Source organism: Lampris incognitus (assembly GCF_029633865.1).
Source record: "Lampris incognitus isolate fLamInc1 chromosome 17 unlocalized genomic scaffold, fLamInc1.hap2 SUPER_17_unloc_1, whole genome shotgun sequence".
Taxonomy (NCBI): domain Eukaryota; kingdom Metazoa; phylum Chordata; class Actinopteri; order Lampriformes; family Lampridae; genus Lampris; species Lampris incognitus.
The window spans coordinates 432,501-447,500 of NW_026611075.1; the positions used below are offsets into that span (position 1 = coordinate 432,501).

The 15,000-nt window shown below is 52.1% G+C and overlaps 1 protein-coding gene across 1 annotated transcript in view; it reads left to right on the forward strand.

Annotated features, from left to right (window-relative positions):
* Positions 1-8,334: 8,334 nt before the first annotated feature.
* The window catches only part of LOC130131928 (liprin-alpha-3-like), a 63,984-nt gene continuing 57,318 nt past the window's right edge, over positions 8,335-15,000 (forward strand). Inside the window, 1 exon segment of the mRNA XM_056301653.1 lies at positions 8,335-8,694. Coding sequence (XP_056157628.1) covers positions 8,335-8,694 — 360 coding nt within the window.

Below are 15,000 nucleotides of genomic sequence, written 5' to 3' on the forward strand. Positions count from 1 at the left end.
CACGGTCCTCAAACCGCTCCTGGACAACCTTTTTTTGGCAGCGTGGCAGGGAGCAGTATCCTGCTGAGAGAGGCCGCTGCCATCAGGGGATACCGTAACCATGAAGGGGTGGACCTGGTCTGCAACGACGTTTGGGTAGATGGTACATCTCATAGTAGCATCCACGCGAATGCCAGGACCCCAGGTTTCCCAGCGGAGCACCACACTGCCTCCGCCGGCTTGCCCTCTTCCCATAGTGCACCCTGGTGCCGTCTCTTCCCCAGGTACGTGACACACGCACCCGGCGGTCCTCATGATGTAAAAGAAAACATGATTCATCAGACCAGGCCGCCTTCTTCCCTTGCTCCGCGGTCCAGTTCTGATGTTCACGTGCCAGTCCTGAGCACGTTCACCGGTGGACAGGGGTCATCGTGGGCACTCTGCGGCTACACAACCCCGTACAAAGCAAGCTGTGATGCACGGTGTGTCCTGACACCTGTCCATCATAGCCAGCAGTAACTTCTTCAGCAATCTGAGCTCCAGCGGCTCTTCTGTGGGGTCGGACCAGACGGGCTAGCCTTCGCTGCCCACACGCATCAGTGAGCCCTGGGCGCCCATGAGCTCGTCACCAGTTCCCCGGTTGTCCTTCCTTGGACCAGTTTTGGTAGGTAGTGACCACGGCACACCAGGAACACCCCACAAGACCCGGCGTTTTGGAGACGCTCTGACCCAGGCGTCCAGCCGTCACAAGTTGGCCCTCGTCAAGAGTCGCTCAGATCCTTAGGCTCGCCCATTTCTCCTGCTTCCAACACGTCAGCTCGACAGTCCACTCGCTGCCCAATATATCCCGCCCCTTGACAGGTGTAACGAGATGATCAGTGTTATTCACTGACCTGTCAGCGGTTTTAATGTTTTGGCTGATCGGTGTGTCTTCATTTAGTGCCTCATCGTAAATCTATCACGTCCATCCGCCCCGGAAGAGGAATTCCTTCTCTGATGCTCTTCCTGAAGTTTCTCCCGGGTTATTTCCCCCTCCTTCATCTGAACTGAGGTTCTCAGATTCGGGCGTGTCGGGTGTCCTACCTTGGCACCTATTCTGTTTTGATCAGGTGGGAACGTGATGTGATTGTAAAGCCTCCCGGGGCTGAATTTTGATTTTAGTGCAATAGAAATAATTTGGACGTGACTATTAAGAGGGTTTGGAGTAAATCTGTGGCAAATCTACAAACCGAGAGGCGGGAAGGAATCAGTCGGTACAGACTTGACTTGGTTCGCCAGAGACAGTCTGTCAGCTTGTGCGTTAGACGTGGGTCGACAGTCGGTGTACATGTAACTGCAGTATATTGTGTTTAGGATCACCTTAATTTCCGACGTCTCGTAAAAACCGGTCCGTCTCTGCGCTCAGCCAGGTTAATGCCAAGGCCGCTTCCAGTACGCAGCTTGACCTTTGACCCTTGACTACTGTATGAGCGCACGACCTCATTTTCCAAAACTGTTGTTAATTTGTACAGTTTGACGAGGCTGCGGTGTGCTGCGTGTGGCAGCCGATAAGCCACAGAAGCTGGAAGCAGCTGTCCATGAAGCCAGCTTCTCTCCGAACACTTCGGGGAATCGCTCCGTCAGCAACACAGAGGCTGGCGCTTCAGCCCATTTTACTTCGGTAATTAACCATCAGCAGAGGGAAACGGGAAGTAGCGTTGTGTGATGTGTCGAGCCAAATGAAAACAAAATGTGTTTCTCACCGGTCACGTGCAAGCACAAGTCTTACACTGGGCCGGTGTCCAGGGGGCCTTCAGCCATACAGATTTCATAAAAACACCATGGAGTTGAACACAGTAGCTATCCAAACCACTTATCCTGCTCTCAGGGTGGCGGGGATGCTGGAGCCTATCCCAGCAGTCGTTGGGCGGCAGGTGGGGAGACACCCTGGACAGGCCGCCAGGCCATCACACAGGGCCGACACACACCCACACATTCATACCTAGTACGGCCGATTCACCTGACCTACAGGTCTTTGGACTGTGGGAGGAAACCGGACGAGCGCACCCACTCGGAATCTTTTAGCTAGTGAGTGACACTTGTAAAACTTCTTCATACATAAACATTGTCTTATTGGCTTTCATTTTTGTGGGGATCCCAGTGAGGCCACATTTAGAATGTAGCTAGGCTACACATACTGTTTGGTACATTCTTCACTACTACTGCTACTACTACTACTGCTACTACTACTACTACTACTACTACTACTGCTACTACTACTACTGCTACTTCTTCTTTCTACGTCTTCTTCTTCAGGAGCTATTTGAGCTCCTTGAGCTCCTTGAGCTTGAGCTGCTTGAGCTTCTTGAGCTTGAGCTTCTTTAGCTTCTTGAGCTAGCCAGAGCTAGCTCAGCTATAGAATTTGCTTGGTGTATAGCATCATCAGATTGAGAAACTTGAACACTGACAATGTTTTTGAGTCGCCTTTGTGACGTATCAGATACAATAGAACCAATATAGTTAATAAAAAAAAGTTAATTTGAGTCACTGCTCCCCCCCCCCCAAAAAAAGCTAATCTTTGATAATGGAAGACGGCCAGTTGCGTGCATCTCAGTGGAATTAAAAAGATGACGTGATGAAGTGTACGGTGTACATTGTTTTTGGCTGAGGCTAACTGCTCAATAACCCCCAGAAAGTTTTGGTAAAGGGAGGAAGGAGGACGGAGGGGCCTCTATAGGGGCCCACAGACCTCTGAGCTGTTGTTAATCCATGTAATGGTCACATGGTGTCAAGGCGGGCATGTCAGAAACGGACGGTGGCCCTTAAACATCGAGATGAGTGCGACCATACAAGAAAAAGTAGCAAACCATCAGCAAACATCACAAAAACCACATCAGGGCAACAATGCGAGAGAAAAGACGAGGTCATTTTGTTCAAGTATCACATTCAAACCTAGCTCAACAGTGACGCGTCCACACAAGTGTGAATTCCAGTCCAATTCAAGTCCATTTGAGTATGAGTCAAGGATTAAGCCATATGGGAATAAAATGTGGGCAATTCCCAAGACGGACCACGAGAAGACCAAAACCTTGGGTGAACATGAAGAGTTAATCCAGATCGGTAACATGAACGAGGTTGCTCTGGGGCGTCCGGGTGGTGTGGCGGTCTATTCCGTTGCCTACCAACACGGGGGTCGGCGGTTCGAATCCCCGTGTTACCTCCGGCTTGGTCGGGCGTCCCTACAGACACAATTGGCCGTGTCTGCGGGTGGGAAGCCGGATGTGAGTATGTGTCCTGGTCGCTGCACTAGCGCCTCCTCTGGTCTGTCGGGGCACCTGGTCAGGGGGGAGGGGGAATGGCGTGATCCTCCCAGGCGCTATGTCCCCCAACTCCTCACTGTCAGGTGAAAAGAAGCGGCTGGCGACTCCACATGTATGGGAGGAGGCATGTGGTAGTCTGCGGACCTCCCCGGATCGGCAGAGGGGGTGGAGCAGCGACCGGGACGACACGGAAGAGTGGGGTAATTGGCCGGATGCGGACGGGGAGAAAAAGGGGGAACCCCCCCCCCCAAAAAAAAGAGGCTGTTCTGAAAACAGACGAGGCCTCTGTTTCCGTCAAGTTATCAGTCTGTAGCTTGGATCCTGGACCGTCAGGGAGGTTTTGTTTTCCTTGTTTTTGTTTAGTGCAGTGGTTTAACCCGACTGCGTTTGATTTACAACACAGATGTTATTTTTATTCATTTATTTTTTTGGGGGGGGGGTACTAGATAAAGTAGTTCTTGGTCGCACTCCGCGAAACAAGGAAGCCCACATGGCCCACTAAATTAGCCTGAGCCATTTACACAAGGGAGACCGCAGTTCGAACCCCGGAGAATTGCAGACTAGACAGTTAGAAACTGGAGGGGAGAGACTGGGACTATAGCAGCGGCTGCCATGTGAACCAGCAGCGCTGCGGCAGAGACAACAGAACTAGCTGAGGATTTGCTGCTGTATTTGCCAAGCGGGTTTCTACACCCCTGCAATTCATGTTGCAGTGGTCTGTGTATTCAAAAGGAGGAATTCTGTTGGGAGAAAAGGGGAAAAGAAGCGGTTGGCGACTCCACGTGTATGGGAGGAGGCAGGTGGTAGTCTGCAGCCCTCCCCGGATCGGCAGAGGGGGTGGAGCAGCGACCGGGGACGGCTGGGAAGAGTGGGGTACCCAGACAGCATCCGGATGTGGGCCACTTCAGGCGGTGATGCGGCACTGGCGGCCTTCTTCTGGCCCTGACCAAATGGATGTGAGCCTGAAGTGGCCCACATGTGTAACAGCAAATATGGCCCAGATGTGCCGAATCAAAGGTGGGCCTTTTTTGGCGAAGCTGCGGTGCTCTGGGCAACATGTAGTCTGGATGTGGCCCTGGAGTGGCCCGTGTGGTAAATGGTGAATATGGCCCAAATATCACCAAACAAATATGGCCCACCTTTGGCAAATATGTGGCACGTGCGGCATTGCTATGGCTCGGTTCTGACCCAGATCTGGCAAACAGGAGCGGACCGCCCAAGTGCCATCATTCCACGCGGTATGTGGGCCGGATGAAAGTGTCGGGTGTGGGGCGGGTCCGGGCCACAGCAATGTTGCTATCTGGGTAATTGGCTGCGTAAAATTAGGGAGAAAAAGGGAGGGGGGGGTAGTAATGGGAGTGGTAGGGGTTTGCAGTACTATGTGAGGAGCCTTAATCCACCAAAAAACAAAAACAGAAGAAGAACAAAACAAGAACAACGAGCGATGTGGGAGCTTCATCGAGCGACAAACCTGAGCGAATAAAACGAGGTGTCATCTCGGGTGACCACCACCACCACCACCTCCAGCCGGGCAAACAACATGACCCGGTGGTGTAACACGTGGTGGTGCCTGACAGACAGTTCGTCTTACATCAGACCGCCTTCTTGAAACGCTCCAACTCGAGACCTGCCCGGACTCCCCCGTCAGGCCGGTTCTGAGGACCAGCTGACGCGTTGGCTGCCTTTAGGTTCACGCGGGTTAATCAGCATTAATTCTGACTTGTTCGGCCCGCCGTCCACGTGAGCAGAACCAGATTGGCTCCGGGCCGCTTCAGAGCTTTATTGAGTTTGCATCGTTCAGCCGTTATCCTGCACCCAGAACCCAGAACCACATGTTCTGCCAGGACGCAACCGACTGACACGGGCTTATAGTCATAACGGGTCAGCATATTGTTGAGCAGTTACATACAGAGAAACAATCATCATTTTCAACACACTCCCTCTCTCTCTCTCTCCCTCCCTCCCTCCCTCCCTGCCTCCCCCTCTCTCTCCCTGCCTCCCCTCTCTCTCTCTCACCCTCTCTCTCTCCCTCCCTCTCTTTCTCCCTCCTCTCTCTCACCACTTCTCTCTCCCTCTCTCTCGCCCTCCCTCCACCCCTCTCCCTCCCTGCCTCTCTCTCCCTTATCCTCTTCCTCCCTCTCTTTCTCCCTCCTCTCTCTCACCACTTCTCTCTCCCTCTCTCTCCCTGCCTCCCCCTCTCTCTCTTTCTCCCGCCTCTCTCTCAACCTCTCTCTCTCCCTCCCTCTTTCTCCCTCCTCTCTCTCACCACTTCTCTCTCCCTCTCTCTCTCCCTCCCTCCACCCCTCTCCCTCCCTGCCTCTCTCTCCCTTATCCTCTTCCTCTCTCTCTTTCTCCCTCTTCTCTCTCACCTCCTCTCTCTCCCTCCCTCCCTCCCTCTCTCTCCCTTATCCTCTCTCCCTCTTTCTCTTTCTCCCTCCTCTCTCTCACCACTTCTCTCTCCCTCTCTCTCTCCCTCCCTCCCTGCCTCCCCCCCTCTCTCTCCCTGCCTCCCCTCTCTCTCTTTCTCCCTCCTCTCTCTCACCCTCTCTCTCTCCCTCCCTCCCTCTCTTTCTCCCTCCTCTCTCTCACCACTTCTCTCTCCTTCTCTCTCTCCCTCCCTCCCTGCCTCCCCCTCTCTCTCTTTCTCCCTCCTCTCTCTCTCTCCCTCCCTCTTTCTCCCTCCTCTCTCTCACCACTTCTCTCTCCCTCCCTCCACCCCTCTCCCTCCCTGCCTCTCTCTCCCTTATCCTCTTCCTCTCTCTCTTTCTCCCTCTTCTCTCTCTCCCTCCCTCCCTCCCTCCCTCTCTCTCCCTTATCCTCTCTCCCTCTTTCTCTTTCTCCCTCCTCTCTCTCACCACTTCTCTCTCCCTCTCTCTCTCCCTCCCTCCACCCCTCTCCCTCCCTGCCTCTCTCTCTCCCTTATCCTCTTCCTCTCTCTCTTTCTCCCTCCTCTCTCTCACCCCCTCTCTCTCCCCATCTCTCTCTCTCCCTCCCTCCACCCCCTCTCCCTCCCTGCCTCCCTCTCTCTCTCCCTGCCTCCCTCTCTCTCTCCCTTATCCTCTTCCTCTCTCTTTCTCCCTCCTCTCTCTCTCACCCCCTCTCTCCCTCCCTCCACCCCTCTCCCTCCCTGCCTCTCTCTCTCCCTTATCCTCTTCCTCTCTCTCTTTCTCCCTCCTCTCTCTCACCCCCTCTCTCCCTCTCTCCCCGTCTCTCTCTCCCTCCCTGCCTCCCTCTCCCTTATCCTCTCCGTCCCTCTCTCTCTCTTCTTCTCTCTCCCCTCCTCTCCCTCGCTCTCTGTGTTTTGGAGGTATGACGCTCCATCAGCAGCCATGCATAATACTCTGCGGTATTGTGTGGGTCTCTTGCATCGCCGGTAAAATTGTGCGAAAAAAATGGCCGCCAGTGACGTCATTGGCGGGTCATCTGTGAATCTGGATTTCTACACAGATTCCGTGGCTTTCTCTACGACCGCTGTATGGAGCGTTGTTGTTTGCATTTTCTTCGACAGCATAAACTGTTTTGGTGCAGCCCGCGAGGGCAGCAGCAAACCAGGAAGTAGTGGTTGTAGTTTTAACATTCATTTCCTGGTTTGCGCTGCATGAGAAATTATGAATATCAACGCTACATTACACATCTATGGAGCGTTATCGCTAAAGCACACAAACACCCATGTGACCGGTTATTTTCTTGCCCGGTGCGGGATTCGATACGGGGTGTACTGCACCACAAGGCGACGTCACTAACCGCTCGGCTAAAGGGTCAGACCCGTTAGCTAGGGGTTAAGGGTCAGACCCGATAGCTAGGGGCTAAAGGGTCAGACCCGTGACCTAACGGGTCTTATTAGTAGTTTACACATATATATTATTTGTAAAATTGTGAATTTCTCCCTGTAGGAATTTTTCAGCAGTATCGTCAAAGACATTTACTACATCCCATAAGCTGACTGTAAACTAGTAATAAGACACGTTAGCCCCCTAGCTAACGGGTCTGACCCTTTAGCCGAGCGGTTGGTGATGTCGCCTTGTGGTGCAGTACACCCCGTATCGAATCCCGCACCGGGCAAGAAAATAACCGGTTACATTGGTGGCAGCGGCGGGATCCGGAAGTTTGCAGATCCTCGGAAGTCTCTTTGGAGCGCGGGAATAACAAAGCGCGAGGGCGCGCTTCCGGGGAGGGTGACGACTGTAAACTACTAATAAGACACGTTAGCCCCTAGCTAACGGGTCTGACCCTTTAGCCGAGCGGTTAGTGATGTCGCCTTGTGGTGCAGTACACGCCGTATCGAATCGCGCACCGGGCAAGAAAATAACCGGTTACACTGACTTTAGTAAGAAAATAAAAAGCATTTACTGCTTCCGGCTGTTTTTATTTGTATTTTTCTGTTGCCCCCCCCCCACGTTATTGGCTCATATCAGCTCTTCCCTCCCCCATCTTTTTTTTATCTAGCGTCGTGTCAACAGAGCTCAATCTAACACTGTGACGCTCGGTCTGTTTTTCAGCTCTCTGTGAGGACCTCGGCCCCGCGCATCCGGCGGAGGACCGCCTCGCTCGTCCCGTCCTTCCTTCCTTGCTTCCCCGCAAGCCCCGCCCCCCCTCATCACCCTCAGCCAATCCCAGTTGCCCGCCGTCTTCTTCTTCTCGTCTAGTCGCACAGGAACACGCCTCGGCGCTCCGGCCAAGACCGGAAGCGCAGTGTGAACGGAAGTGCGCTTTCAAAGGTTTGGCGGTCACAGGGGGGAGGCGAAGAAGCGGAGGAGGGACGAGAAAGTCGTGGCCGAGTGAATGAACGATTCATTTATTTCCCTTTTAATGAGAAGAAAGCGAGGGTTACATGGCACCTTTGGTACCACGTCAAGCGTGCGCTCTGAGAACTCCTCGGTGATCCGAGGGGCGGCCAATTAAAAGACTCAAAACACACACACAGAACCCCCCCCCCCCAACGATCTTGGATTAGAGGGAGGCGTCGTCTGGCACACAGCCGGGCCTCCGCACCGTCCCCCGCACTCCGGGCAGCTTTCCGTCCGCTGGTCCGCTCACAAACGCCGCGGCCCTCAAGATGATGTGCGAGGTGATGCCCACCATTTCCGAGGACGGGCGCGGTGGCGGAGGCGGGGGCCCCTCGTCTCCGGCGGGCACCGGGGTGGGAGGCCCCGGGGGCGCGTTGGGAGGAGGCAGCTACGGCGGAAGAGAGACCCGGGGTGGAGGTGGGGGAGGAGGAGGAGGAGGAGGGTCGGACGAGGGAGGCAGCACGGGCAACCTGGAGTCCCTCATGGTCAACATGCTGACGGAGAGGGAGAGGCTGCTCGAGAGCCTGAGGGAGACGCAGGAGAGCCTGGGGACCGCCCAGCTTCGCCTCCGCGAGCTGGGCCACGAGAAGGAGTCGCTGCAGAGACAGCTCTCCATCGCCCTGCCACAGGTACGCTGTGTGTGTGTGTGTGTGTGTGTGTGTGTGTGTGTGTGTGTGTGTGTGTGTGTGTGTGTTTGGTTGATGGGGGGGTAGTCGCCTCCTCCAAAAAACCAAAACTCCAGCTTGAGCCCAGTCAATTAAACCAACCAACAGTTCCCCATTTTCATGTCACAGACACACATTAGGCAGCAGACCCCCCCCCCCAATTTGACACAAATTTGTCCCATTGACCCATAGTGGAAGATTTTTGTTGCTGGTTGAATTGTATACCTGTCTACACTGAATGTGGGGTGACAGTGAAAACTATGCTTTATCGTTTGCGTACATGTTCTAATTGGGGGCACCCATCCATCCATCCATCCATTATCCGAACCGCTTCTCCTGCTCTCAGGGTCGCAGGGATGCTGGAGCCTGTCCCGGCAGTGGAATTAAACTATTATTTTTTTGATGTAGAACAACCTGGAACTGGCCGCACGGTGGCGCAGTGGTTAGCGCAGTCGCCTCACAGCAAGAAGGTCCTGGGTTCGAGCCCCGGGGTAGTCCAGCCTTGGGGGTCGTCCTCTGTGTGGAGTCTGCATGTTCTCCCTGTGTCTGCATGGGTTTCCTCCCACAGTCCAAAGACATGTAGGTCAGGTGACTCGGCCGTACTAAATTGTCCCTAGGTGAATGTGTGTGTATGTGTGTTGGCCCTGTGATGGACTGGCGGCCTGTCCAGGATCTCTCCCCACCTGCCGCCCAAAGACTGCTGGGATAGGCTCCGGCATCCCCCCCCCCCGCAACCCTGAGAGCAGGATAAGCGGTTTGGGTAATGGATGGATGGATGGACACCCTGGAACCCAACCAAGGATCCCTGAGGGTCCCCAGACCCCAGTTTGAGAACCACCACCTTAAAGACAACATAAAATGGCATTTAGAGCATAGCTTGCTTCCATGGTGTGACCAGTAGTGCACCGTAGGGGTTTCAGTCAGGGCCTTCAGTGACATGCTGCGCCCCCCCCCCCACACACACACACGAACTTCTCATATGGGTGCCAATACAGCCAACACAGCCACATACAAACTACACCGTCACCCACTATATGCACTACTGCATCAGCACTAACAAGACAGCCGATCTTCAACAGCCACGACGCACACCACTGTGCACTATAGCTGCTACTGCAGCATCACCATCAGATCCTCCTTCATGTCACTCAGCAACCAGACTGCACACGCACACCACATGGCACAAAACAGTAATTGATTGCAGACACATTTCAGGTCCACTTCAATTTAACTATGAAAAACAAATTATGGTTTTGATCTGGACAGGGCCAGCAGAGAAGGCCCTGAAGGCCCTGACAGCCGTCACTGCATGTGACGTAGTATTTCCAAGTAAAGCAGGATATTATAGCGACCACTGTTTTCAGTATAAATTGTTGAATAGGTGACCAGTCGAATGAACTAATGAGGTAAATAAGTCGGTTTTAATTTCACGCCTTTACGGGGAAATTTTGTTGCCCTTGTTCAACCTTATTTCTGTGTATTACTGGTAGTGGTGGCGTCTTTATGATGTACACAGAACTGACCAGTGTTGCCTTTGTCGCTATAGCAAAGTATGTCTGTGAATGTTCTCATTCATTCCAGGTCATGGTTTATCCAAAGGAGTTGATTCAAGTGCAACTGGACTGGTATATATCCGCGAAGGACGTTTCGCCTCTCATCCAAGAGGCTTCCTCAGTTCGTGCCTTTCTGACTAGACCTAGCTTGGGTCTAGAGGCTTTCTCAGTTCGTGCCTTTCTGACTAGACCTAGCTTGGTCTAGAGGCTTCCTCAGTTCGTGCCTTTCTGACTAGACCTAGCTTGGTCTAGTCAGAAAGGCACGAACTGAGGAAGCCTCTTGATGAGAGGCGAAACGTCTTCACGGATATATAACAGTCCAGTTGCACTTGAATCAACTCCTTTGGATGACTATATCGAAGTAGCTCACTCCTGCCACCCGTTGCCACCAGTGGATGACAGAGGAACTACAAGGCCGGATGTTTGTTTTCTAACCTCCACCATTTTGGTACATGTAGGGCAATATAAAAACCGTTCTTTTGGCTGGAGAACGTTGATTTCTTTATCAAATGAATTGCCCCAAAGCGGCTATAGTTTCTGAAGACTAGATAGACCAGCAGCGCTTACTGGAAATGCGGATTATTAACAGTAAATACCTTGATATTGTACATTAATATTATGTTTTCCCTTTATGAACAGCATACATTCATACAAAATGACCATGATTTAGCAGGTGTTCAGATTGTTCTTGGGGCATCTGGGTAGCGTAGTGGTCCATTCCGTCATCTACCAACACGGGGATCGTCGGTTCGAATCCCCATGTTGCCTCCGGCTTGGTTGGGCGTCCCTGCAGACACAACTGGCTGTGTCTCCGGGTGGGAAGCCGGGATGTGGGTATATGGCCTGGTTTGCTGCACTAGCACCTCCTGTGGTCGGTCGGGGGTACCTGTTCAGGGGGAGGGGGAACTGGGGGAATAGCGTGATCCTCCCCCGTGCTAACGTCCCCCTGGTGAAACTCCTCGCTGTCAGGTGAAAAGAAGCGGCTGGGCGACTCCACATGTATCGGAAGTGGCATGTGGTAGTCTGCAGCCCTCCCCGGATCGGCAAAGGGGGGGTGAATCAGCGACCAGGGACGGCTCAGAAGAGTGGGGTAATTGGCCGGGTACAATTGGGAGAAAGGGGGGAAAAGGGGGGGGGCAATAGAATTGTTCTCTACTTTTAAGTCCTTAAAATGGCTGTTTTCTGTTTAAAACTGCAACAAAGAATGCTTTCATAGTGTAGTGAATTCGGGGGGCAGTCCGGGAACCGCCACAGCCGGGACGCGAACCCGTATCTCCTGCATCGCGGGCGACACAACGTTAACCAGTCGACTGAAGCGTCCCAACCTCTTGGCTAACCTGTCTACTTATGTGTGCACGCTACACTACCCCCCTCCTTCAACTATCACCTCCCTCACGCCTGTCGCGCTTCCGATGACCTCACGGTTTCAACCATCCCCCTTCTGACACCCATGCAGCGAATTAGGGGGGGCAGCCCGGGAACCGCCACAGCCGGGACGCGAACCCGTGTCTCCTGCACCGCGGGCGACAGCGTTAACCAGTCGACTAAAGGGTCCGACTCGTTACCGAGGGCTAACGTGTCTACTTATCCATGCACGTTACAATAGATTATTTTCCTGTCTCAGTTATATTCAATGCCTCTATGTGATTGACAGAATCAAATGAGACCATCAGCCAGAAGATTAGATATCGGTATATAATGACTCTTAATGCTTGTCTCTGTGTCGCATTCCCTGTGAAATCTGACGAAATGATTTACGGCACACAGGCGGGATGCAGAACCACAACTAGAGGAGTAGAGTGCAGATCTTCTCCAGGTTACCCCCCCTCCCCCCCTTCTCCAGTGCTTTTTTTTTTTGTCTACTGGGAGAAGGGAAATACACCCACAGACAGACAGAAAAACAAGTGTTTTTATACGCAGCGCTCAAGCTAAAAAAAAACCAAACCTACATAATACAGACATGTCGCCTGTCAGTCTGTGGGCGGGGCAGCCTCCCAGACGGATCCTCGCACGAAAGCGTCCAAGTGTGACATGAAACGACAGAGACCAGGTTATCATAATTTCGTGGGTTTCATGATATAACAGGGATGCTGCTCTGCTGATTGACTCTCACTCATAAAACAACAGTAAGAAAACGTAGCCCAGGGGCGTCTGGGTAGCGTGGTCTACACCGGGGTTGCCGGTTCGAATCCCCGTGTTGCCTCCGGCTTGGTCGGGCGTCCCCTACAGACAGAATCGACTCTGTGCATAACTGACTTCCGGTTTCTACTGCAGCGGTCATACAGTTTCCTGTTTGTTGGGCGCGCGCAATTGACCGCGGCATGTTTTTTCGCGATTGCCTGCAAGATTTACCATGGATAAATGTCAACGTTACGTCCACAATTGTGGATCAGGATACTCATCCTCATAATTGTGGATGTAACTTGATATGTGCAACCTTTTCACCCGTGTGCTGGTAGGTGCAGGGGGACGTTTGTTGACAGTTCTGTGCGTGTCGTGACATTTATCCGTGGTACATCTTGCAGGCGTCGCGAGAAATATGCCATTGTCAAACAGGAAACTGGTATGAACCGCTGCAGTAGAAACCGGAAGTCAGTGGACTACAGTTTTGCACAGAGCTGATTGCCAGATACAATTGGGGAGAAAAGGGGGAGGGGATCCCCCCCCCCCAAAACCCCCCCCAAAAAAAGGAAAGAAACATAGCTCAGCCATGGGAAATGTTTTAATTGGAGCTACTGAGATGATTTCCAGCTGTGGCTGTGATTAATCCTCCTGTATTTTTATAGCGGAGTTTTAACACTGGAGACTATGGCACTTCTCCGAGGCAGCGAGGTGAATAAGGCGAATTACTTTTGATTCATCCGGCGTTCCTCCACGTCTTCTTCAAACTCAACACTACCTGCCGTCTTCTTCCTCATTTGGCTGCTATGATGAAGATGTAAAACATTGTTTTCCCGTATCATCTCAAGGAAAGTCCTACCAGGCTGTAACCATTAAAGTGAACAACAGCGGATGTGTTCATGATCTGGATATTCGTGGACTAGCTGTTGTTTTAAATGCACCAGAGAAAGAGAAGGTGGTGCGGTACATAATGTTTTGGTATCCTGTATTATATTAAAAGGCTGCCTTCATTTGCGCATTTATTCAGCTGTACTTTGTAAATCTCCCAAGGTCTCAGATTTTTGGCCAGTACCTTAATAACCTCCCCCCAATACCTCCCACCTCCAGAGCAGGTAGGGTTTTAGTGTTTTGCTCACAAGGTCTTTGATGGGAATGTTTGAAACGAACCTCGGCCTTCCAGATGGAACGAATAGAGAAAAACCTCACAAGCTGCCATGACCTCCTAGCACCTCAACAGATTTTCATCGTTTTTAGTAGTCGGTGAACAATTTCTCAGTATCCTATTTTAAATATAGGAACAGAGATGGTGGATATTATTTTGGTCGTAAAACTTGTACGTTTGTTGGAAAAAGTTGAAAGGGCAGTATAGTATGTAATGGGGTTTTGCAATAGTCCATGATATGATCAGGCCTAGTGTATGCGAATTCAGGCGGCAGCCGGGAAACCCGGCTAGCCTGGACCAAGGGCGGCTGCGCTAGCCAGTCAACTAAAGGGCCCAACCCATTAGCCAATGGCTAGCGAGTTTAGTCATCCGTGGTCATTACACTACCCACCCTCCTGTCGGCTCCCCTCACGCCTCTGGGTGCTTATGCTTCTGAAGGCCTCATGGTCTCACCATTCCACTTCTGACACCAATGTAGCGAAATTCAGGGGGTAGCCGGGAACTGCCGCAGCTGGGAATTGAACCCGGATAGCCCGGACCACGGGTGACTGGTGCTAACCAGTCAACTAAAGGGTCCGACTTGTTAGTTTAGTTTAGCTTCCCGAAAGGAGGGGGGTAATAGTCTAACGACCACGGATGACTAGACTTACTTGAACGGGTCAGGCCCTTTTGGTTGACTGGTTAGCGCAGTCGCCTGTGGGTCCGGGCTTCCCGGGGTTCGAGTCCTAGCTGCCCCCGTTGTTCTCTACGTTTGCACCTAATTACAAAGCCGCCTGGTTCAAGTGCCCCTGACTCAGAAACCATGGAGGATGTCAGAAAGACACAGGAGATTTTTACTAATAATATCTTAGAAAAACTTTGACCACTAGGGACGCACTGGAATTGGTACAGGTATTGGATATCGGGTTGATACCCGGCTAAAATGGGAGTATCCGTTTTTACCCATGGCTAAAATCAGATATCAAAAGCCACGAGTGACATGTCATTAGTAAAAGTGAAATATCTTGATTTACTGCGTTTTTAGCACATGGAAGCCGGACGTTCTTGCTGTGAGGCAACCGCGCTAACCATAGTGCCAACGTGTCGCCCCAGTCCAGAGGCGACTTGTATTTCCGATATTTCCGATAGCACGTGGAGGCAGGATTCTGGCCTGGTGATGGACGGGGTGGCCTACACGGGGGTTTCTCTTTGCTGTCTGATCTGACATCCATCCGGGTTAGTCTCCATCAACCATGACCCCGGGTTTTGAAAGAGAAGGCGCTAATAAATGAACGAGTGACTATGTGATATTGGGGTTTCCAGAAACCGTTTTGCACAAGTGAGATGGTTTGGTTTGAGGTTCTGGTAGGAGGATTAATGTTTTCTGATGGGGGCGGAAAACGAGAGACGTCCTAGATTCATCCAAACCAACCTTCTGGCTGACGTAATGAGTTG